Here is a 23,920-nt window from a genome sequence, read left to right as displayed (position 1 = left end):
TCGAGTCCGCACCGGTTCACTGATTTTGTGCGCCCTCTTCAGGCATTGGTCCTGGTAGATCTTATCAGAACATTCCAGCATTGCTTCAAAATTTGCAAAGTGGAACAGTTGACAGAGTCCATTTGGAATAATTTCTGAGAAAAATGCAAAGTGGCACCAAACACAGAGGAGAACATTCATGTTAAACAGCAAAGAATTTTCTATGAAAGAATGATCACAAAATGACCAAATTTCACATTAGATTTTAAAATGAAGGCAAAAACAAAGATAAGGAGGCAGATTTTAAAAAGTGTGACTGGGAAAATAGATTAAAAGGCAAAGTGATGGCCCTTCCTCCTCCTCCCACCCCAGTAAAATTCATTTACATTAATACATAGACCTTCATACACTCCAGTCAACAGCTCCCTCCCCAGGCTTATTGCCCTTCCTCCCGGGTTGCCTCCAGGGATTTGGCGAATCTCATCGCCTCCTTTGGCTTTGCATAGAACCTTTGCGGCTCCAACAAGATCTGTCACCTGTTGCCTTTTTGCAAGCAACAATCCATTCGTGAAATCTCTTGGGCTCTCCAAAACTCTTTTAAAGGCTCCGAGGCCCCGACATGTATTTCAAATAAGATCTGTTTTGAAGTATTGGTATGTGACCTACTCTAACAAACCTTTCCCAATTTATCTCCCAAAAACATATCTATATACTCTGTCACAAAGGAAAATAGACACCAAAGTCACACTCAAAATGATTAGCCAAGTACAACTGACTCAGTGTACAGCTGGTTTAAGTAATGGATAAATGAAAATAAAATCACACAATGACAACCACCCAAAACACTAATTACAGTGCCAGCGACTGGAGTTCGAATCCAGCGCTGTCTCTAAGGAGTTGGTACACTCCCCGTATCTATGTAGGTTTCCTCCGGGTGCCTCCCACTATTCAAAACGTACTGGGGGGGGGGGGGGTATAGATTCATTGGGGCAGCACAGGCTCGTGGGCTGAAATGGCCTGTTTCTGTGCTGTGTCTAAAAAAAATTCTTCATGTTGACACTGGAAACCCCTGCTTCATACGTTGCCAAAGGACCATGTGCTAATGAGGATGATTTGAATTGAGTGTTTAAGGAGCTAACCTTCGGATGCCCTTTGTAGCTGCATACATCTGTCGGGCTCGCTCTTCAGCTTCCCAACGTTTCAGCCGGTGGTTGAACTGCATGAGGAGCCGTTCCGCAAATGGCTGCCCAGCCCCATATATACGGCCATAATTGAAAATCTTGGCATGTTCGCGGCTGATTCCCAAAATGGCAGCTGTTTTGCTGTGCAGGTCTGTACCATTGCTCTTTTTCCCCTGAAGTGTCATCCAGCCAAATGCAGTGCATCCTACAGAGAGAGGCACATGGTTTGTGGTCCAGAGTCATTCAACTAAATTCAGTGAAACCCCTGGTTTTCGGCATCTCTGGGGATTGGTAGATGCCAGATAAGTGAACTTTCCAGTTGCTTGTGACTACGTCTTGAGTGGATTGGCAAACTAACTTCGGGGGGGGGGCTTTAAACGTACATAATTTTTACCTATTTATTTTCTGCTTCTTCTTGCCAGGTGCTTGAATTCCAGGTAACTGTTTGGTAATTGCATCAAATAGAAATTATTGTGACGATTTCACTAAAATGAAGTGATTCAACAGGACGAGACTGTCCGTTGACACCACTGAGTTATAGGCAGGTTGCAGCTCAAAGCAATCTATTGGGACAGGATAATTATCAGAAGCAGAATTTGTTGTCATTGATTATGTCACAAAATTCATTGTTTTGTCGCAGCCTCACAGTGCAAACATTTATATAAACAACCGTACAAAAATAGCTCAAGAAAAAGACAGTAACTTTTGCTTCTCTGAGACACTTGGGGATTTTATTTTTTGCCTTAAAGGTAGCATATAATGCAAGCTGATTTTATTCATTTACGTCTGTCATTGGGAAGGCCTTCGTTCCTCATCACCCTAAAGGAGGTGGGGATAAGCTTTCTTGCATGTGAAAATGTGGTGAACATGTTCCAGGTCTATTGTTTGGGGCTTCCAGGAACACCAGACACCTTCCACCATTTCCAAGAATGAAGGAATTTAGAGTCAAATGGGAAATAGTATTGTGCACTCACAATAACCAGACCAGGTAACTTCCCTCCATTAAAACCCTTAACCAATGTTTTTCCATATAAACCAACTCAAATTTGGGAATAAAATTGCACTTAATGAAGCATTGTCCAGCATAGAAAAAACACACCAAAGCAATCACAATAAAATGAATGCTGTGCCAAAATATTAAGCGAACAAAGATTTTGTCAACGAGCTGGGCTTTAAAGTGCGAGAGATTAAAGGGTGGAGTTAGAGAGGAAATGCCCAACTCTGGAGAACGGCACGGTTGGCGTAGCAGTTATTGTAACACCTTTACAGCAACGGCAATCAGGACCAGGTTCAAGTCCTGTGCTGTCTGTAAGGAGTTTGTACATTCTCCCCGTGTCTGCGTGGGTTTTCTCCTGGGGGTCCGGTTTCCTCCCACCATTCAAAACATTCCGGGGATGTAGGTCAATTGGATGTAAATTGGGTGGCACGAACTCGTGGACCGAAATGGCCTGTTACCGTGCTGTATGTCTAAATCTAAAAAAAATCTAAAATGCCAAAGACACACTGGAGCAAAGAGCACAACGTCATCTCAACTGTTACCGATGCATGTTAAGTGGGAAGTAAAATAGAAAGATGGAAAGAGCTGATCAGGGTTAGGCCAAATGATAGTGGGATTGAGACTTATTTTAATATTGACAATGCTGGAGACACACAGGAGTGTGCAGATGCTGGATTCTGAAGGTAAACACAGTCTACTAAAGGAACTCAGCGTGTCAGACAATGAGGGGGATGAAGATCTTTTGGACAAAAATCTTTCCCTACCACTGATCGTATTTAGCGATTGACAGTGCTTCCTTGATCATAAAATTATATACAGTAAAACCCCTGGTATCCAGCACCTATGGAAGATTGGTAGATGCCAGATAAGTGTATTTGGCAGTTGGTTGAAACTTACTCTTACAATGCCAAACTAATATACTTGCATTAAGAATAAAAAGTTTAAAAAACAAAAATACTAAACAAACCACTTGTATGAATATATAAACCTTAAAGCATTTTACCTTATTTCGGTCATATTCTTTGAAAATATTTAACCTTCACTGCATCTGCAGGTTCCTCCCCCTTCATGGGGCCGCCCAAAAGAAGAACAATAACATTATAGATATTTAACCTCCCCCCCAACCCCCATGTTTACAGACAAAGCCTCTGACCAGGGATACGGATACACTTGGAGAGTCACCCCAATGGCGACCGAGCAGTCCTGGGTGACACAACTTTATTCAAACAGCTGCTATGAGCAAAGCACGACCAAGGCCCATCCTCCACTGGCTGAATATTTGCTCCCATCATCATTGCAAATTATTTCAGAGAACATTTGCTTTTACAATTTTAAACTTCCATATTTTTTACCTGTTATTTTATTCTTATTTATTTTCATTACTTTTGTATTTATTTTCCTCAATTTTTTTCCAGTTGTTTGAATTCCAGATACCAAGGGTTTTACTGTAAATTAAATCCAAGCCCAAGCCTTATGGTGTAATCCAATTTACGTTCACTGAATCTATCTTACCGTGTAGTTTAGCGAAGTGGGCTTCTCCAAGAACAGCAGCAATCCACAGCTCTTGTGAGTCAACATCGGCTCCAACCAGGTGATACCCAGGAGGTACCTGAACCATTGCTTTCAGCTCACTTCCTACACGATCACTCTGTAAAAAGGGAAGCAATGCAATTATGCTGCATAGAATTAACAATGAAATAGCTGCACTCATGATCAAGTTCCCTTAGTGGCCTGGGTCAAATACATAGACCAGGAGATTTTCATTCTGAACTTTATAAAAGTTAATTGAGTTAGGAACAGATTGGGGGGAGAGAAACAAGAGACAGAAGATGCAGGTTGCAGTCTCCAGACCACTACTCAACTATTCAAGGTTCCTTTTATTGTCATGTAACAGTACATTTGCTTAACTACTGTCTGCCGCAAAGCAAACAAAGTCGCAATGAGCATTGCTTGGCTCCCGTAATGGTAGGAGAAAGAGAAGCAAAAGGGAATCCCTTCAGAGTCACTGAGAGTCCGTGGATTCGCCCCCAGCATTTCCGCAGCTGCTCGGACTCCTGTTCGATTCATCGGCCACCGAGCTCCAGATCCAAACCTCAGTAAGTTTTCAGCGGCTGAGGCACTTTGGGTACCCTTCTTGCCCTCAGCACCCTCTTCAATCTCGGTTTCCAATACCTGGTTCCTCGGAGTGAGTCTCCTGCAGCCAGCAGCTCATGGTTGGGGAGGGGGGGGGGGGGCGGTGGGGGAGTCTGCAGTCTGTAAGCCTCCCTCCTGTAATGGAAGCCTCAGCTGTTGAGCCCCTCTTCTGCTGATCCCATGGAGATTTGGTTTAACTGTTTTGCATCCCCTAACTCTGCTCCAATTCCAAAACACATCAGGCCACTCTTTCACTTTGCACCCTTCATTAATCTGCAAGGAGAACAACCTCAACATACAATATACCTCAACATACAATACAATATACAAAATACCTACAATATACCTGTCTGTTGTTGTCTTGTCAAGACCTGTTTACCCATCACACCTTTACTCCCTAACCTGCACTATATCAAAGACAAGCAACAGCTTCATATTAACATTTGTGCACAGGCTTCTAAATCTCATGGTCTCACCTATCTTTTCAGTTTTCAAAACAATATTTTAAAAAAAATTATATACACCGAATTAACCTACAACCCAGTACGTTTTGAACAGTGGGAAGAACCTGGAGCCCCTGGAGGAAGCCCACACAGATGTAGGGAGAACGTACAAACTCCTTACAGACAAGCGCCAGATTCATACCCTGCAATCCTTGAATCCTCTTGGATTTCTTACTGCTTCCATTCTTGTAGCTTCTACATCAGTTACTTTAATTGCTTCAGCACTTACAGTTATTGAGTCACACAGCACGGAACAGATCCTTTAGTCCAACCCAGCCATGTGGAGCAGGTTGGCATTCAGGGACAAACCCAATTAATTGCATTTAGCCCATAACCTTGTATCCACATACACACCTGCAGCCAGGTTTTAACCCTGAACTTTTTATAACTCTTCCTTATCCATCCTACATCTATTTCCTAAATTATAATGCTCCATATCAACCACTTCACTGATTTAAGCTATCCTCGCATGTTCTTGCGTGGCTTCCTTTCAAACGGTGCTGTGAAGCACACCGGCAGAGTTTATGTGAAAGGTCCCTATTAAAGTGCTTAGAGCAAAACCCCTGGTATCTGGAATTTAAGCAACTGGCAAAACGAAAAGGAAAACAGATTTTTTTTTATAAAAACTTCAAATAAATAAGATAGAATAATAGGTTAAAAATATGCAAGTTTAAAATTGTAAAAGTAAAACTCCCTGAAGTAACAATTAAACCTTTGGTGAAAATGGGAGCAAATATTCAGCCAGCGGAGGGAGACCCTCGGTCGAGCTTTGCTCGTAGCAGCTGTTTGAATAAAGCTGTGTGAAACAGCAATGGCGTCCCCCAGGATGAAGAGCTGGTTGATGCCGCTCGCTGTTGGGGTGACTCTCTTAGTAAGAGGCTTTATCTGTAAACTTAGGGGATGGGGCGGGGAGTTAATTATCTAGAATGTCATTGTTCATCTTTCGGGCAGCTCCATGGAGGGGGAGGGACCTGCAGACAAGGTGACAGTTAATGTTTTCAAAGAATGAAAATAAAGTAAAATGCTTTAAGGTTTATATATTCATGCAAGTGAAGTTTGTTCAGTCTAAGTACAGTCTAGTATTTTTGTCTTTTAAGCTGTTTATTCTTAATCTAGGTGTATTAGTTCGACATTGTAGGAGTAAATCTCAAACAACCAGAAATACTCCTATCCGGCATCTGCCAATCCCCATAGGTGCCAGATACCAAGGATTTTACTGTAGCAGTTTTATGCAAAAACAAACTTGACTAAAAAGAAACTATGAATCAGTTGTTGGTTTTACATCAATTCCAATGGAAATTAAAGGTGAGAAAGACAAAATATTCCAAGAATCCACAATCACGCTTAAAGAATGGCCAGAGGGGGAAGGTACAGGGGTGCACTGGGTTCTGATAGATTTAAGGCCAGGGGAAGTCCTCAGGCAGTACAGTATTTCATGGTCTACAACAGCCATTCTCAACCTTTATTTTTGGTAATGGCCTCCTTAGGACTCTACTCCACATTCCTAAAATAGCTTGTAACATTCACATACCCGAGCATTGCTGGCAGTCAGCCAGGTTGGTTCGACTGCCCGTCGGGTCACGGTGCCAGCAGTGATCACCTGCGGCAAAATGGCTCCAAAAGTGCCTTCTTCTTCAAATGCTTCATTCCTGCAATCGTGAAATGCAGTGTGTTTAATAGAGTTCAATCAATACTTTGATAATACCCACTTAAGCAACTTTCAGGTGGAATAGCTGGAAGAATGCGACCCTGAAGCCGGCTGCGGGTGTGTGCAAAGCGACATTCAGGTGGCAGCGCAGAAGGCGCTGCTCTGGCACCTGAAAGGTCCGCAGCGGGGAGAGGCGTCGCAGAGCTATGGCCTGCTTTCAGGTGCCTGGGGGAGCACTCGGAACCTACCCGAGGAGGGTTGGGTAAGTACTCCTCGCGTCAGGGTTCTCCGCTTTCAGGTGGTATTCTGGCCACCTGAAAGCAGCCTTAGTATTAACATCACAAAAGGATGTAGTCCCCAATCAAGAGGGACCATCACCTCTGCCATTTCAGAATTGATGCTCTGTCAATTTTCCCCTTGTTCCAGCCTTGGTTCGGTGCCAGTCCCTTTCAATGCCATATGGTTGCGTTTGTGCTGAGCTTCAAGTGAAACCAACAGACACACTTCCTCATGAAATGGTTGGTCAGCAACAAAACAAGCACAGGTCTCAATATCTCAAGTTGTCAAGGTAAAAGCACCCAAGGATTAGTGAAAATTAAATATACACACCTGGTAACGGATCGAGGAAGTTCACTTTTCTTCAGCATTACAACCATTTGAGATCTGCCAAAGAAAATCAAATTTGTAATATTTCACTGCAAAGTGTGGCATGCTGACATTGTAATAAAATGCTTTGCAGTCCTACATTTCAGAAATTGAAAAGGTAGGACAATTAATGAAGACAATCTCTGAGCTTAGTTGCAGAACCTGCAAGATTTGTGGCGTTTGACTTTATGTCAACAATTACACACAAATTTGCAGCATTTTATTTGCTGTGTTATGAAGGTCTCCCAAACTCCATGCTCTAGGCCAAGAGACTTCATACAATTCTGTTTCAGCCCTCCAGGCAGACAAAGCAGCCACTGGGATTTACTCAGGCTTCCTCAAGGGCAGGCGTACAAAGATAGCACTTGTATCCCTATAGAAACCTCTCTGGAGGCCTCGATGCAACTCTGCAGGGTGACTCTGCAGCCTTCTGCACAAAGGAAAAGTCTTCCGAGGCATGGTTCTTCACCAACCTATCTCCGAACCTCTGGGAGGACTCCGAGCCAATCACTGCAGGCACCATGATTGAAATTTTTTAAAAAGCACGGTCAGCACCAGAACAACTCTTAGCAGGGGGCATCAGGGTAACTGCGGGGCTGGGGCACAACCAGACCTTCAAAAACTCGCCCAGCAGGTTGGTGGTGCTGCTATCCTGTGCATGGCTGTGAGCTTCCTTCTGACGTCAGTATCTGGTTTCAGAACACACACCCTGGTCTCTTTCAGGAGCTCTCGGGTGTCCGCAGGGTCCCAACACTATCCGAGGTGTATGTTTCACGGAGCGCGTCTGAGGATTTCTATGACCCCCCTCCCCGCCCCAATTAGTGTTGTGTGGTCAACCGCGATAAACAGTCCCAGAACCATAGAAAACTACCCTTCTAGTCTGTGCCAAAACATTATTCGGCTAGTCCCATTGATCTGCATCCAGTCCATAGCCCTCTATACCTCTCCCAACCATATATCTAACCAATTTATTCTTAAAACTTTAGATTGAGCCTGCATTTACCACATCAGATGGCAGCTCATTCCATACTCTGAGTGAACTTCTAATGTACCTCCTAAACCTTTCCCCTTTCACCCTAAAGCCATGTCCTCTCATATTTATCTCTCCTAATCCAAGTAGAAAGAGCCTATTCACATTAACTCTGTCTATACCCCTTATAATTTTGTAGACCTCTATCATATCTCCCCTCATTCTTCTATACTCCAAGGAATAAAGTCCTAACCTGCTTAATCTTTCCTTGTAACTCAACTTTTGAAGACCTGGCAACATCCTAGTCAATCTTCTCTAGCACTCTTTCAATCTTACTGATTTCCACCCAGTAGTTTGGCAACCAGAACTGCACACAATACTCATCAAGGTGTGCATACTCAATGGTTACACTGGAAAGCTGTTTAATCCCATTCTGTGAGCTTCACTTTGAACTTCCCACTCTTATGTGACTTTTGCAAACATTCTTAGTATAATTCACATTATTGTTGTAGCAGAGGTAACATCACCCCATCACTTCAACCCACCCAGCATGCAGGAATTTGTGCATGGAGAGGTAACAGCGCCCCATCACTTCAACCCACCCAGCATGCAGGAATTTGTGCATGGAGAGGTAACATCACCCCATCACTTCAACTGACCCAGCATGCAGGAATTTGTGCATGGAGAGGTAACATCACCCCATCACTTCAACCCACCCAGCATGCAGGAATTTGTGAATGGAGAGGTAACATCACCCCATCACTTCAACCCACCCAGCATGCCGGAATTTGTGCATGGAGAGGTAACATCACCCCATCACTTCAACCCACCCAGCATGCAGGAATTTGTGCATGGAGAGGTAACATCACCCCATCACTTCAACTGACCCAGCATGCAGGAATTTGTGCATGGAGAGGTAACATCACCCCATCACTTCAACTGACCCAGCATGCAGGAATTTGTGAATGGAGAGGTAACATCACCCCATCACTTCAACCGACCCAGCATGCAGGAATTTGTGCATGGAGAGGTAACATCACCCCATCACTTCAACCCACCCAGCATGCAGGAATTTGTGCATGGAGAGGTAACATCACCCCATCACTTCAACCCACCCAGCATGCAGGAATTTGTGCATGGAGAGGTAACATCACCCCATCACTTCAACCCACCCAGCATGCAGGAATTTGTGCATGGAGAGGTAACATCACCCCATCACTTCAACCGACCCAGCATGCAGGAATTTGTGCATGGAGAGGTAACATCACCCCATCACTTCAACCCACCCAGCATGCAGGAATTTGTGCATGGAGAGCTTCCACATTGCCTCAGATTGGAGGCCAGTTGCTTGCAAATGCTTGAATTTTTTGCACTTGTCTAGTAACAACAAAATACTATTGCAAATTCAGGGATAACATTGTTGGCCAGAGAAATGTAAAAGATGACAGTGATCCAATTGATTGGAGCAGAGGTGGAGACATATTGCTGATAGAAAGAATGAAGCTTCACCCTGCATTCCAATCAGCATTAGCTGATCACAGAACAACTGGGACTGGCTGTCTACAATGGCACGACCTGGGCACGTTTAATTGAACAGGATTTGCTGGCACTGGTCTAATATGATTTGTATGATGCCTAGTTATCGTATTTTCACTCGTATTACACGGACACACACATATAATATGGACATAAATAATGCGCAGAATATAATAAATTGTAAAAATATTTTTGTATAATGTGGATGGCTGTAGTATTCTAAATTCCCACTTTTTAAACGGGACATGAGACAAAGCACATACAGTATCTGCCACAGTTAATCTCCCATAATTAACACCTAATCAACTTCCCTCCCAGAGGTGTCAATCGCCCATTACATAGATATCCTGTTGTAACACATTAATAAGCTTTGGAGAGGAATCAATTAAATTGATTGAAGACATGCTTCAGAGTTATGCAAGATTTTAATTTTAATGTCTCAAATCAGTGGCACTTGATATATTAATCTCCTCCCTCAGGGACAGGTCTGGGCAATTAATATTGATATGGTGCAGTGCCCAGCCAGAATGTTCTGTTTATCGGAATACCATGGCATTTGCAAAGAGATATTCCCAAGATCAAAGTTTCCCACGCCTACTATAAATTGTGCCCGTTTCTTCATTTGCACCATTACATTCTCACGCTCGCTATAATATTCCCATGGCTGCTATAAATTGTGCGTGTTCTTTCAATGCCACTACTACATTCCCACACTCACTATAAATTGCCGGTTGAACTTTCCCACGCCCACTATTAATTGTGCACATTCTTTCAACATGTAAAAATATTCTTTTATAGCATGTACATGCATATAACAAGCGGGGGGGGGGGGGGGGGTTGTAAAATACGATTAAAATGCACGCGTTAATCCAAGACTGTGCTTGATGTGAATAATGGAAACCAAGAGAATAAACGAGGCATTATCAATGGGGGCTCCTCAGCCACCCCCCAGGGACCACAGCACATTTAAGTAACAGCCTCATTTTCTTTTCACCTCATATAACTAATATTTTATTTTACTTTTTTCAATGTAGTTCGTAGGAGAGAAATATAGAAGAAACTAAAATTTGACTGCTTCATAGGAAAGGGGGCCTGTAAACTTTGAGCAGAGTCCCAAGTGGTGGTCCAGGTTGAGAATGACTGAACTAAACACGTGTATTGGAAACTGGGTGTGGCTAAGATTATTAGAGCATTTTCTCCGTGAGATTAACACTCTCAAGACTGTACAAGCAATGAACAAACATGCAACATCATTACCCGATTCTTTTCTGGGCGTTCCTCCAGAAGGAAATCATCTTGTTGATTTCCAGTGCTCTGGCTGCATTTGTTGCATTGGTGCTTGCCTGCAACGTACCATCTTCCATCTTCGAGAGAAAATCCTTCGAAAAGGGGCTCCCAACATTGTTATGGTTCCCATCCTGAGATAGATAACAGAAAACACAAATACTATTTCACTTTCTCCATCACGCTGCCAGTTTTTAAAATTGCAGTACGATTTGTAAAATTGACCAAGCTGGGCTTTTCTCTCAGGAGTGATGAAATATGAGAAGAAACTTAATAGGGTGTAGAGAGGCTCAAACGGGGTGCAGAGCCAGCACCTTTATTCCAAGAGAAAGATCTAGAAATAGGTATATAGATATATACACAGAGGGAGGCATCGAAGGCAAGAGGCAGATGCAGATAGTTAAGGAGGGAATTTCAGAACTTGGGTTCTTGGTTCCAGAGAGAATGGCTGATTACATTTCTGGGCAACCGAAAGACTAAAATTGGAGAAGTACCAGAACCTTGAAGGGCAGGAGGAAATTTCAGATGGCAGGAGAGGTAACACAACAGAGGGATTTGAAAGATTTTAAATATGTGTTCTTTACCTAAAAGTCAAACAGCGGTTTGATGAGTGATGGTTAGGAGAACGTGAATTTATAGGCATCAGAGTTTGAGACAACCTTAAGAGGGTATAACTAAGGAGGCTGCTGAGAACTACAGGAACTACAGGAACAACATGGATTCAACAGCAGATGAACCGAGGCAAGGGAGAACTGGTGATGTTCTTGAGCTGGACACAGGCAGACTTAGATATGCAGTCTGATGCTCACCACACACTTGACTGCAGTTTTTGTTCCACCCCATATCCCACGCTTCGCTTAGACCCATCATTGGTAGTGCATTATCCCAGACCTTCTCTGGGGAAAAAAAAACACAAAAGTGCTGGCGAAACTCAGCAGCGTCCATAGGAGGTAAAGATATACAGTAAACTCCCTGTTATCCAGAATTCAAGCCACCGGCAGCCTCAAGCAAACGGCAAAAAGAAAAATCACGGAAAATAAATAAACAATGTGGAATTTAAAAATTGTTAGTTCACCAATCATGCAATCTACAATCTCAAGCAACTACTAATCCTCAAAGGTGCCAGATACCAAGGGTTTGACTGTACAACCAACAATTTGGGCTTGAGCTCTTCATCAAGATACAATGATGAAGGGCTCAGGCCTGAAATGTTGTTTTATCTTTGCTACATAAAGAACAGTGAAAGACCTACTGAGCTCCTCCAGCATTTTTGTGTTTTTACAACAATCACAGCAGGTTTCATTCCTTCTCTGGAATATCTCCTTAGCCTCTTCATCCTCCTTTCCTCTTGAAACCCACCATGTTTTGGATAATAGGTCATTGAAGCAAAATGCCATTGTGGTTTCTCCCTCCACAGGTGGAACCTCAGCTGCAGAGTATTTCCGGCATTCAATGCCTTCATTGTCTGCTTGGTCTCAGAGCAACCTCAGAATATTTTCCCATGTGCGAAGCAAAGAGTCACCATCGTCCTTATGGACAGTGAATGGGCAGTTACAAGTGTGATGAGACACGAGGTCATGGCACATTGATACAGCGAGAAAACTAGGATTAAAAAAGTCTAAGAAGGCCAACCCAAGAGACAACAGCCAGCCTGGAAAAGAAAAATAACAAACCTTGTGTGGAAGTTTGAAGAACCAGCATCCAGGCACATTGACCTCTGGGTACGGGCCATTGCCATGGTGATACGAATGGCAGCTCTCTTCAACAACTGGCTGTGGCTTCTCACCTTGATTCTGAATGAAAGGCAGAGCAATAACATTCAGCGTCTCTGAAAATTAAGTCATGTGATCTGGTGAAATAAATCAGTAACCACAACAATTTCTAATGCAGGGAGATAACTTTGGCATCACATCACTTTGTAAGCACAGGAGACAGTTTCTGGCAAGGTAGCAAGGCAGGTTATGTTACAAATCTCGGGGGGGGGGGGGTGGGGGGTTTAGTGGCATCATAATATCTTAACATAAACTATGTAACAGCATGTAAAACTCACCATGAGGTTAGGCAATAGGGCCAAGTGGGATGATGGACCAGCTCATGATTGAATGGTGGGGCAGGCTCAATGGGCTGAATGGTCTATTTTTGGTCCTATATATTATGAATCACAATGTGGCCAAATTGAGAGGCAAATGGATGGAGAAACTCCAGAGTAAAGAGACGGTGGTGATAATGTTCTCACTTTCACAAGGTCTAAGAAGGAATCTTCCTTCTGCTCAGGAGGTGAGTGGTGGAATAGCAACTTTCTTACCCTTTCTGAGCTGTTCCACGAATGAGAGATAAACCAGAACAAAACATGCAGCTTTTATTAAAAAAAAACAAAAAGAGAAACAGTGAGCTTCACCTGGTCAGAATTCTTCTTCCTGCTCCCTTTCCCCAGCCCATGGAAATCAGTCTCGTGTTCAGTCTCCAAGCAGCTCAGCTCCTCCACCTGGTGGCAACAGACAAACTCGTCACCAACAATTCCATGGGATCAATCCCACTGGCATTTCCTGCTTCCTCACAGGGAAGCACAATTTCTGCTGGTTACAGACGACTTTTTCCTTCAGAACCTGGCTTGAGTGGCTATTCTCCCAGTGCAAGGTCAAATGATGTGAGTGGGTGGGATTTTTGTGTAGGCAATCGCATACAAATCTTTCACCCAATCATTCATTCATTGACCCCAATTCTACCTGTTCTTCAATTCTAAAACATTAATTTTCTTTTTACCATCTATGGCCTTCTCTGTATCATTATAAATCTGAGATTTGTTTCTCCAATATGTCTCTATTTTAATAATTTCACTGCTGGCATTATTTTTGAATGCGTAGAACCATAGCCCCTTAAAATTTACTTCTTTGGCCAAACTGTTGATCCATTTGTCTAGGAATTTTGTTTTTAAATTTTAAATTTAGACATACAGCATAGCAACAGGTCCTTTTGGCCCTCAAGCCTGTGCATTCAAATTAGATTCAATTAACCTACAATCCCGGTACGTTTTCAATGGTGGGAGGAACTTGGAGCCCCCGGGAAAAACCCTCGCAGACACGAGGAGACCATACAAACTCCTTGCAGACAGCGTGGGATTTGAACTGGTGCTGTAACAAAGTTGCACTAACTGCTTCATTATCTGTTGCCCTAAGCAGTTGGAATCAAATTTTGTTGACCCACATTCCAACTCCTCATGTGACAAATGTTGTCCATGTGCCAGAATGAACAACACTTTTGTGAAATCATCCAGCCGAAAGCAGCTTTACTCAACTTTATTCACCACCTTAATCTTTGATTCCCTCCACTAACTGGCTACTGTATCTGCAAAATTCAAATTTTAAGAGGTGCAGCACAGTTACAGGCCCTTCTGGCTCATGAGCCTTGTGCCAGCCCAAATGCTCCAATTAACCTACAAACCCCGTAGATTTTTGGAGGGTGAGAGGAAACTGGAACACCCGAGGGAAACACAGGCAGTCACTGGGAGAACGTACAAACCTCCTACAGACAGTGCCATATTCGAACCTGAATCGCTGGCATTGCACTAACCATTCCGCTCACTGCTACTGAGAAACTTGCTGAGGCTTCGTTGATATGACCTCACAAACTTCAGCAATTTTCACAAGTACAAGAGCAGCAAGTACAAAGTAGACCACAGTTTCCCTTCCAAATCACACACCTTCCCAACTTGGGAGTCATTGCTGAGTTCAACTTCTAGAATTCCTTTGCCAACAGAGCAGTCAGTCTGCAGTAGTTCAAGGAACCTCACCACCTTCCGGGGCAATAAGGGATTAGCATTTTGTGCTGGCTTTTCCAGCAATGCCCACATCCAATCTCTAAATTAGTACCATACTTGACGGCATATAGGACCCATTGGCATAAAAAGCCCCCCCCCCATTTTTAGCATGAAATTTTAGGGAAAATTTGTTTTCGTGTATTTACGGGTACCCTGTGAGTATGAGTGCAAGTTCACTCACCTCGATGGAAACCCTCCAGCCTTGCATGGCTGAGACACCAGCCTCAAGCATAACCAACAGCAGCAGAACGTCCTCCTGCCCACCCACAGAGTCAGGCAGCTTCCCCACCTCCGTGCAAACGCCCATTGATTGACAGGTGTGCTGGGACCGAGAGAAGCCGGTTACCAGGGCAACGGGCAGGGCTCACCGTTGCGGGGAGTAGACGATCAGTTGCTTGCTTTGAGGGAAAAAGAGGAAGATTAAAAATAAAATGACAGATGAATTTTTTTTCTTGGTCACCCTCACCCTTTCCCACACACTGTCTTGTGTCAACATGAACTCATCGCTGAGTGAAGTCTCTGGAGCTTTGGTTGACTCTTTCTTTTTGCCGTGTTCTCTGTGCAGATTCTCAATGGCTCTGACAAACAAAAGGGATTAAATTAAGAACGAAAGAAATAACCTGGCATGGCTAAACATCTGGAAAAAGATCCAGAAAAATGTTGGAAAACTGCACTGCATCTGTCAATTGATACGAGATCGAAGTCCTGGTCTGGGCCCCAAGACTATGCAAAGTAATATTAGGAACTTTGCAAGGCAGAAACAAGAGGTCAATATTCCTTACGGATACGGTAACAACAAATTCGCAGAGACAAAGAGAGAAACTGGCCCTTCGGTTCCCCGATTATCAGCCATCCTGTAACTACTCCTGCAGCAATCACATTTTTTTTTCTTAATTGTCCCCAAATTTTCTTCAAGAGCCTCCAGATTCTGCCACTCACCTACAGTGGTCAAATCACTTAAAAACTCACAACTTTGTGGAAACCCGAACCATAGGGAAACCCACATAGTCACAGGGAGAAATTCCACATAGGCAAATCCTGGGTCTCCGGGGAAGCGTTTGTTGGAATAGTCAGGTGCAGAGGTAAATAAAATGAGATCAGCCACTGGGAATTTTCTCTTTAGGTATATAAATTTGGATTAATATCTCATGAACATCAACTTTTCTAACCCAGACTTATAGCCAGCTCTGCTCAAAGTGCAGGTTAAAACAAGTTGGTTTGGCCTCTGAGGTCATTTATGATCTTGGTTTTTTTTTAAGTGGCCTAACTGGGTCATCACCATATAATGCTGCTAAATTCACACAGTAATATTCCAATGTAACCAAAAATAACTGCTTTCATATCAATATTACTCCTGTTGAGACAGAAACTGCCTCATGTATGGACTGGAGAAAAAAAACCCTTTACTTACTGATATGGACAGGAAGGTGCATCCAAGCCTGCTGGGTTAGTTGGTAGGTTGTCCTTTCTTCCTGGGACCAGATAACCCCAGCCATGATTCTCTGCATAGTGTAGTGGGAATCCATCCCACGACAAGCGCATCAACTTAGGAGTAACCCTCATTTGGAGACTAATGAGGCTGGGCCCTGGCAACCACTGTGGATCGTTCCACTTGAGACATATTTTCCGATACCATCTGCAAGAAATCGGCCTCAAGTTAAAAGTCTTGATGAACAATTTACTGCCACACTTCATCGTAGGTTTAAACTTCGCTGACTACACACATCAGTGTAAGTGATTGTAATCAATATTTTAACTGCCCCTGACATCCAGCCATCGGCTTCTGAGTACTCACCACCACCCCCCCTCCCTCCCCCCCCCATCGTCTTCACCAGTCTTCAGACCATTCAGCATCAGTGGAACTAGTTCAGCTGTTGTGTGCACGATGTCTACAAACATCTGCTTTACATGAGAGCAGGAACCCTGACAAGATTTCCACCTCACTGCAAGGTGACTAAATAATAAGCAAGAACATCCAGGAATATAATTTGTTTGGACTCTCAGAAACCATTTGATGAGCTTCCTCTAATAGATGGAGAACTAAACCCGAAGTTTGTGGATTGGAAGGGAAAATGATGGAAAACGGGCATCAGGAAATAGGGATAATCAGTGGGTATGCAAGGATTTTATCGATCTGCCAGGATCACCATGTCGTTGAAAAAAAGTTTATTGATGAAACAAAGATTGACAGCACTAAAAGTTTCATTCACAAAGAGCTATTAATAGTGTAAATGAAAGGGGCAAAATTATGACAAATATATATGAATAAAACAAAATAAAAGGACCAAAACAGAAGGGAATACTTGCTACGTAGTGAAAATGTGGAAGAAATTATGGTCCAAGGAGATACAAAATAAAGGCAAACAGAATACTGGCCTTTATTTCTGGAAGACTATGGTAGAAGAGAAGTTAAGCCACAGCTTTATAAAGCCCTTGTTAGATCAGACTCTGGATAGTGAACACTGTTCAGGGCAGCACAAAGTTGGGCACCAAAGCTGTGAATATTTATCTACCCTTTTATCTCTCTTTTTCTGTCTTGCCAAATTGTTGTAACTGAATTTATATTATTGGAGTGAGTAGATCCTATTTACCTGTTGGCTGCAGCGCAAGAATTTTAAAGCATCTGTGCAGATCTTTACTTAGGGAATGACAATGAACTTTCATATTAGCCATAACTGATAAGGTAGATGACTGCCTAGAGATTGCACTGGTCTCCACAGTTTACAAATTGTACGAATGAGCACATCTGGACTTTTAGATCAGCCAACCTACCCGGGATGGCCTGGTAGGTGCTGTCTCCTCTTTGGAAGAAGACTGGCTGTTTTCTGCAGATTATCCAGGAGGGTAGTATTTGTTAAAGCCTTCATCTCCTCCTCTTCTTCTGAAGGAGGTCCTGGATCTAGTTCTGCAAAAACAAGGGTGGAACAGTTAGCATTGCAGTTAGCGCAACAGCAACCCAGGTTCAAATCCAACGCTGTCTGTAAGGAGTTTGTACGTTCTCCCACGTCGGAATGGGTTTCCTCCTGGTGCTCCAGTTTCCTTCCACCCTTCAAAACTGACGGGGGTTTGTAGTTTGATTGGGTACTTGGGCGGCATGGGCTCGTGGGCCAGAAGAGCCCGTTACTGTGCTGTATGTCTAACTACAAGTGCAGTGTCAGAAGCGGCCCAAGCGAGTTAGAACGTGGTAATACAAGAGGCACAGCAGTATGTTTGCAGATATGCTGCAATACAGTAGAATGGTTCCTTTGAACAGCATCTTTTCACATTCACCACAAGGTCCTTTTGAACAGCTATCAGTGTTGATGAAAGGAAATGTACAGTAATAGATTCCATACTAATGTTCCATACACAGCAATAACAATTGTTAAATTAATTTCAGTGATTTTGCATGAGGGATAAAAACATCACTTTTTTTTTAAACGATCACACCATGCAAACTTTTACATCCATAGGGAAGGCAGGTTTTTTTTCTCTCCAGGAGCGTCCTGGCCGGCTGCATCACAGTATGGGTGCAGTTGCTGCAGAGAAATGTATTGGAGGTCAATCCACAGGACCATAAGAGAGGCAGAAAGGATCAGTGGAATTTCCCTCTTCCCCCCCTCCCCATTGACATGTTGTCTGAATAGGGCGCACAAAATCATCGACTCCTGCTACCCCGCACACAACACTTTTCCGCTGCTCCATCAGGAAAGAGATACATGAGGATCAGTGCCAGCACTACCAGGCTGAGGAACAGCTTCTTCCTACAGGCAGTGAGGATCTGGAACGACCAAAGGAACGGCTCACACTGACCCTCCGAGAATCTCGTATTTAAGTAGCAATATTTATTTATTCACACATATGAATACTTGTCCTGCATGTGTATGGTTTTGTATGTGCATTATGTGGATGGGTGTCTGTGCGATTTGCACGGAGGACCAGAAAATGCTGCTTTGTCGGATTGGACGTGCAATCAGATGACAATAAACCTGACTTGACTTTAAAGTCACCACTGAGAGACACCATTGACTGCATTCAGATATCTGGATTTGATACCGACTCCAAACTAGGACTTCATTCAAGTAACTTGGGATGATATGTGAAACTGAAGGAGACGTGAATAAATCAGTGAATGAGGAGCAGCCAATCACCCCGACCAAACCTTCTCCACCATCTTATAAGATTATGGCAGATCAGACTGTACCCTTAACTCTACATTCCCACTTAGCTCGAGTCATTTTTCATCCTTCTGATCATCAAGAATCTATCTTGAAAATACTGTCCTGAAAATATTTAAAGACTCTCTTCCAAAAAGAATGGTCCAAGGCCTCAATTCTCTCAGAGAGAAAAAAAACCTTCAATAGGCAATCAATTCTCGCTCAAGTAGAAACATCCTCTCTACTTCTACCTGTTCATGACCCCTCAGGAATTTTACATTCTATTTATCATTTGCATTCTTATTCTGATCAGGAAAATACTGCGATGTGATCTCAACAGTGTCCCCTATAAACCAAAGCAGAACCACCTTAATTTTGCTTTTGGTTCCCTCACAATAACTACTAACATTCTGTCTGCTTTCCTGTTTACTTACTCCTTAATCCTGGCTCCACTATTTGTGTTCTTATTCTCATTGAAGTAAACTTTGCATTAAATGTCCAACCATCACACAGAGTTCTTCGTCCTTAGATGTTTTACTAACGGATAAAAAACAACATTGATGCAAACAGCATCTTCTGGTGCTTTCTGACCTTCCTCAAGTTCCGCTGCTGAGGAGTGATTGGAAACACCTTTCATGCAAACTGATGCCTTTCCCTTCCATCTTGTGTTCTTCTTCTGTTTAAACTCCTGGAGGTCCCATTCAAGGTCCCACAACCAGGGGTCTTCTCTGTACCTGGGAAAAGAAGTGATGTACAATTACAAATACATGTAACATCTCTCAGCAACTCAATTCATGTGTGATCATCATCTAAGAAATGAGGACCATGTGGCTCAATTCATGTGGCTCCTCATTTGAGAAAAGATGTGCTGACTGTTAGGTCTGCTTTGTTCATGAATGAGTGAGACAAACACCAGGCTGAGTCGAAATCAGGGTTCTTTGTTCTTTATTACCGGATTGTAACACTTGCGACTAACAAAGTTAGTCGGAGAATGCATTCTGCCGTTATCAGCAAAATGGTGATTTTTTATACCCTTGGATACATGCTTAGAACATCATCATATCATTACTTGTCCAATGACTAAAACTGTTGCTATCCTTTCCCTGCTAGCTTCCTGCCTCTCAATCCATCAATGTCTCTCTTATCTTGTAAGTACAAGGATGCATTCTGTTACTCCTTAGTACTGGGTGACTCCTTCTCCGGTCCCATCTCATGATGTTTTACCTAACAGGAGTACAAGGACACCTCCCCTTCTTGTTACTGCCCTGTACAGGGTAACTCCCTACACATTCCCATCTCATGATGTTTTACCTTACATGACGTTGGAGAGGGTTCAAAGGAGGTTCATTTGGATGATTCTGGGAATGAAATGAGCAGGGTTTGACAGCTCTTGGCCTGTATTCGGTGAAGATAACGAGAATGAGGGGAAGGACCTCTGACGCATTTTGAATGTTCAAAGGCCTGGACAGGGTAGATGAAGAAAGGTTGTTTCCCATGACAAGAGGCCGCAACTTCAGGATTAAAGGATGTCCACTAAGCACAGAGGTGCGGAGGAATTTCTTCAGCCACAGGGTGGTAAATCGGTGAAATTTGTTGCCACAGGTGGTTGTGGAGGCCGGACCATTGGGTGTATTGGACCGAGATTAATAGGTTGTTAATTAACCAGGGAATGCATCACAGTCATGGGGAGAAGGCCAGGCAGTGGGGCTAAGTGGGAAAATGGATCAGCTCATGATTAAATGCAAGGTAGACTCGATGGGCAGAATGGCATATTTCTGCTCTCATGTTCTTCTGATCAAGGGGAAAATTTTGACCCTGCCATTTGAGAGATCATTTATGAGTTTGTGAATACAGCAAAATCCTCGGAATCCAACACTTATGGGAATTGGTAATGCCGGATAAGAGAATTTGTTGGTTGCTTGTGAGTGTTGCATGGATTGGCAAACTAACCACTAATGTGTGACAATTTAAAATTTTCGTATTTTTTACCTAGATATTTTCTGCAGTTTTTTTGCCAGATGCTTGAATTCAGGATTACGTGGATTTTACTCTACTTGCAAATTGTAGTTATTTCAGAATTTGCTGCTTTGGGAAGCAGATCCTAATAATGACAAATAATTTGCAGTTATGCAGATAATTTGCATTGAATTTTGACCTGCTCAGTTGGAAGCTCTTCATCCCAAAGCACATTATGCAAGGAATAACTGTGCTGGTATGGAATGGTGTTTGGCTTCAAAGCAACAACTGCTGCACTTCAGTATCTAGATGAGCCAAGTGGCATGTTATGAGGCATGGCAAGATGTGGGGACAGCTCCTTTCTCAGGACCTTTCCTGAAATCTCACTGAAACAGACCAACACCTCCCAAACCTTGCAGAACCTACCTCTCCCTCAAAGCTCTCAAGCTCCACTATGTCCAGATTTTCTGTATATGCCATTTATTCATGACAACCCCAGAATTCCCAACTAAAATGTTGGTTTTGAGCATATAAAGCAAAACCCCCCCCCCCACAAAAAAAAATCTGGCACTTACCGCTGACCAGTAGATGCTGTTAAAAGCAAATCGCAATTTTTAATAAACAATGATCATTTAAAGGTTTAGATTTTATTGGCATATTTTAAAATAAACCACTGTCAACTTTTGTAATAGGCCAGATGGACCTCTTGGAGGAGCGCTGAGACTTAAGGGTCACGCACATCAGAGCCAGCAGGAAGATGGCGGCAGCATTGAGACCTTCATCATCAAGGAAAGAATTTTAGACCCTTTGTAACAGGACGACCCAGATTTTAAGGTGAAAATTTGAAGATTTGGATCATCCTGTACAACAACATATGGTAGTTGTGGGAATCAACCAATCAATTTAAAATGCTAAATTTAAAATATTGCAACTCTGTTCCCATTATAACGTGGATCCCCCCAGGGGCCACACATTTCAATTCCCCACCCCATTCCCTTGCCAGCGTGTCGGTTCATGGTCTCGTGCACTGCCACTGAGGCCACCCACAAATTGGAGGAACAACACCTCATCTTCCTCCTGGGCACCCTCCAACTGGATGGCATTAATATCAACGTCTCCAGTTTCTGTTTAACCCCCCCCTTCCCCCTAAATCCGTCTCTCTCTCTCTCTCTCTCTTTCCCCTTTTCCCTCTGTCTCCTTTCACAGAGTCAATTCTCACCTCCCCTCTGATCATCTCCAGTTAGTGTCTTTTGTTGATCTGGACTCCTCCCCCTGCCAGTCTTTACCTGTCTGTTCTTTGTTTACACCTTAAAGAGGGGCTCAGGCCAAAAACGTTGGTAATATATTTTTACCTCCCATGGATGCTATGAGACCAGCTGTGTTCCTCCAGCATTTCTGTGTGTTTTTACTGAAATTTAAAATGTAACTCACTTTTCACCTTGCAGTAACTGGCAGGCATCATTCGCCAGGTTCATGAGGGATTGTTTCATCTCCCATTGCAGCTCCTCATACGTTCCCTGCGCTTCATCCTGGTATCGTTTCCAGTTGTGGTTTACAGGAAGGTAGCACTCCCCCATTTCCAGCATGCCAGCAAATGTCACCGGGTGTGGGCACCTCAGCAGAAAGAAACAAGCACAGCTAGTGCTCCGCGCATCAGCAAGGAAGCAGTGCCCTTCACCACAACTCTAGCACCTTGGTTCTCTGGTTGATGAACTTATGGAGATCAGGGTAAAGATGATTGAACAAAGTGGGGGTGGGGGGGAAAACACCACCCACTCTGTCTGTACCACCAATCCTTAACGGTAGAAAAGTGGAAGGAACCAAGTGGGAACCTGTTAGAGGTGTACATAATTATGAGAGGCATGAGGGGCTGGATAATGAGAAACATGAGGGCATAGGTAAAAGGATGAGAGGGCAATAAACCCTGCACATAACAAGTCAATCAGGGATGATTAGAACAGTGGTTTTCAAACTTTTTCTTTCCACTCTCATCCTTTACTAATCATAGAGCACCTATGGCACAGGGAATACTTAAAAGTGGTGTGTGAGTGGAAAGCAAAAGGTTAGCCTGCTCACAGGTAGAAGCACACGCTCCTCTGCACTTATAAACACCGACGTCTTGTGCCCGAGCCTTGCTTCCTGTTTTTTTGCTTATACCTTGAATAAGGACTGAATAATGGTAGGGGGAGGAGACCTAACCAACAGTTAAAAGACATTTATTGGATATGATAAGAAATAAGGACTGAATAATGGAAGGGGGAGGAGACCTGACCAACAGTTAAGACATTTATTGGATAGGATAAGAGGAAAGGTGAGAATTGATTTTGGCTCTGTGAAAGGAGACAGAGGGAAAAGAGAAGAGAGAGATGGAGCTGGGGAAAAGGAAATGGGGAAGGGGAGGGGCGTCTTTAAATGGAAACAGGAGTTGATGTTAATACCATCTGACTGGAGGGTGCCCAGACAGAAGATGAGGTGTTATTCCTCCAATTTGCAGGTGGTCTCTGTCTAGCAGTGTACGAGACCATGAATAGGCATGTCAGCAAGGGAATGGGGCGGGAATTGAATTGAGTGGCCACTGAGAGGTCCACGCTATAGGGCGTACAGAGCCGGGTAAAGCTCAGAAATAAAAACGTGATAATAATTTAATGGGGTTATATTGCAGGCTTTCTAATCGCCAGCAAGAGAGGCCAGTACAATATGTTGATGCTCTACAGAGGATGTTGCCGGGATTAGAGGCCATTGGCTACAAGGAGATTGGACAAGCTTGCATTGCTTTCTCCGGAGCATCAGAGAAGCATAGAGAGTTAGTCTTCTTCCTAGGCAGTGGAAGCATCAAATACTAGAGGGCAGAGCTTTAAGGTGAGGGGGGGAAATTTTAAAAGAGATTTGTGAGGAAAGTTTTGTTTTAAATAGTACAGAGATGGACTGGAAGGAGATTGAATAACAATAGCACATTAACAGGTCCTTCTGGCCCACAAGCCTGCACTGCACAAATACCCCAACTAATCTACCACCCCGGTACTTTTTCTTTTGAAAGGTGATAGGAAACTGGAGCACCTAGAGGAAGCCACCCAGACATGGTGAGAACGTACAAACTCCTTACAGACAGTGCCAGATTAGTACCCGGGTCACCTT

General features: G+C 43.3%; 2 protein-coding genes across 4 annotated transcripts in view; one reads left to right on the top strand and one right to left on the bottom strand.

Moving 5' to 3' along the window:
• Positions 1-12,777, top strand: part of fanci (FA complementation group I) — a 101,865-nt gene extending 89,088 nt beyond the window's left edge. For both annotated transcript variants that reach the window (XM_069911197.1, XM_069911198.1), the window contains exon 38: positions 12,294-12,777. In XM_069911197.1, the coding sequence (XP_069767298.1) occupies positions 12,294-12,419 (126 nt within the window). In that variant the 3' untranslated portion in view covers positions 12,420-12,777. The remainder of the gene's footprint in view (positions 1-12,293) is intronic.
• polg (polymerase (DNA directed), gamma) overlaps positions 1-23,920 on the bottom strand; it is a 47,981-nt gene that overhangs the window by 11,928 nt on the left and 12,133 nt on the right. For both annotated transcript variants that reach the window (XM_069911202.1, XM_069911201.1), the window contains exons 7-18: positions 22,217-22,399; positions 19,421-19,563; positions 17,466-17,598; positions 16,105-16,329; positions 15,160-15,271; positions 13,275-13,361; positions 12,550-12,669; positions 10,850-11,010; positions 7,051-7,104; positions 6,325-6,442; positions 3,670-3,805; positions 1,119-1,365 (exon numbers count right to left, since the gene is read on the bottom strand). In XM_069911202.1, coding sequence (XP_069767303.1) covers positions 1,119-1,365; positions 3,670-3,805; positions 6,325-6,442; positions 7,051-7,104; positions 10,850-11,010; positions 12,550-12,669; positions 13,275-13,361; positions 15,160-15,271; positions 16,105-16,329; positions 17,466-17,598; positions 19,421-19,563; positions 22,217-22,399 — 1,719 coding nt within the window. The remainder of the gene's footprint in view (positions 1-1,118; positions 1,366-3,669; positions 3,806-6,324; positions 6,443-7,050; positions 7,105-10,849; positions 11,011-12,549; positions 12,670-13,274; positions 13,362-15,159; positions 15,272-16,104; positions 16,330-17,465; positions 17,599-19,420; positions 19,564-22,216; positions 22,400-23,920) is intronic.

The sequence above is a fragment of the Narcine bancroftii genome, chromosome 14, assembly GCF_036971445.1.
Source record: "Narcine bancroftii isolate sNarBan1 chromosome 14, sNarBan1.hap1, whole genome shotgun sequence".
Taxonomy (NCBI): domain Eukaryota; kingdom Metazoa; phylum Chordata; class Chondrichthyes; order Torpediniformes; family Narcinidae; genus Narcine; species Narcine bancroftii.
Note: the sequence above shows the minus strand (reverse complement) of the source record. Positions and strands in the feature narration are given on the sequence as shown.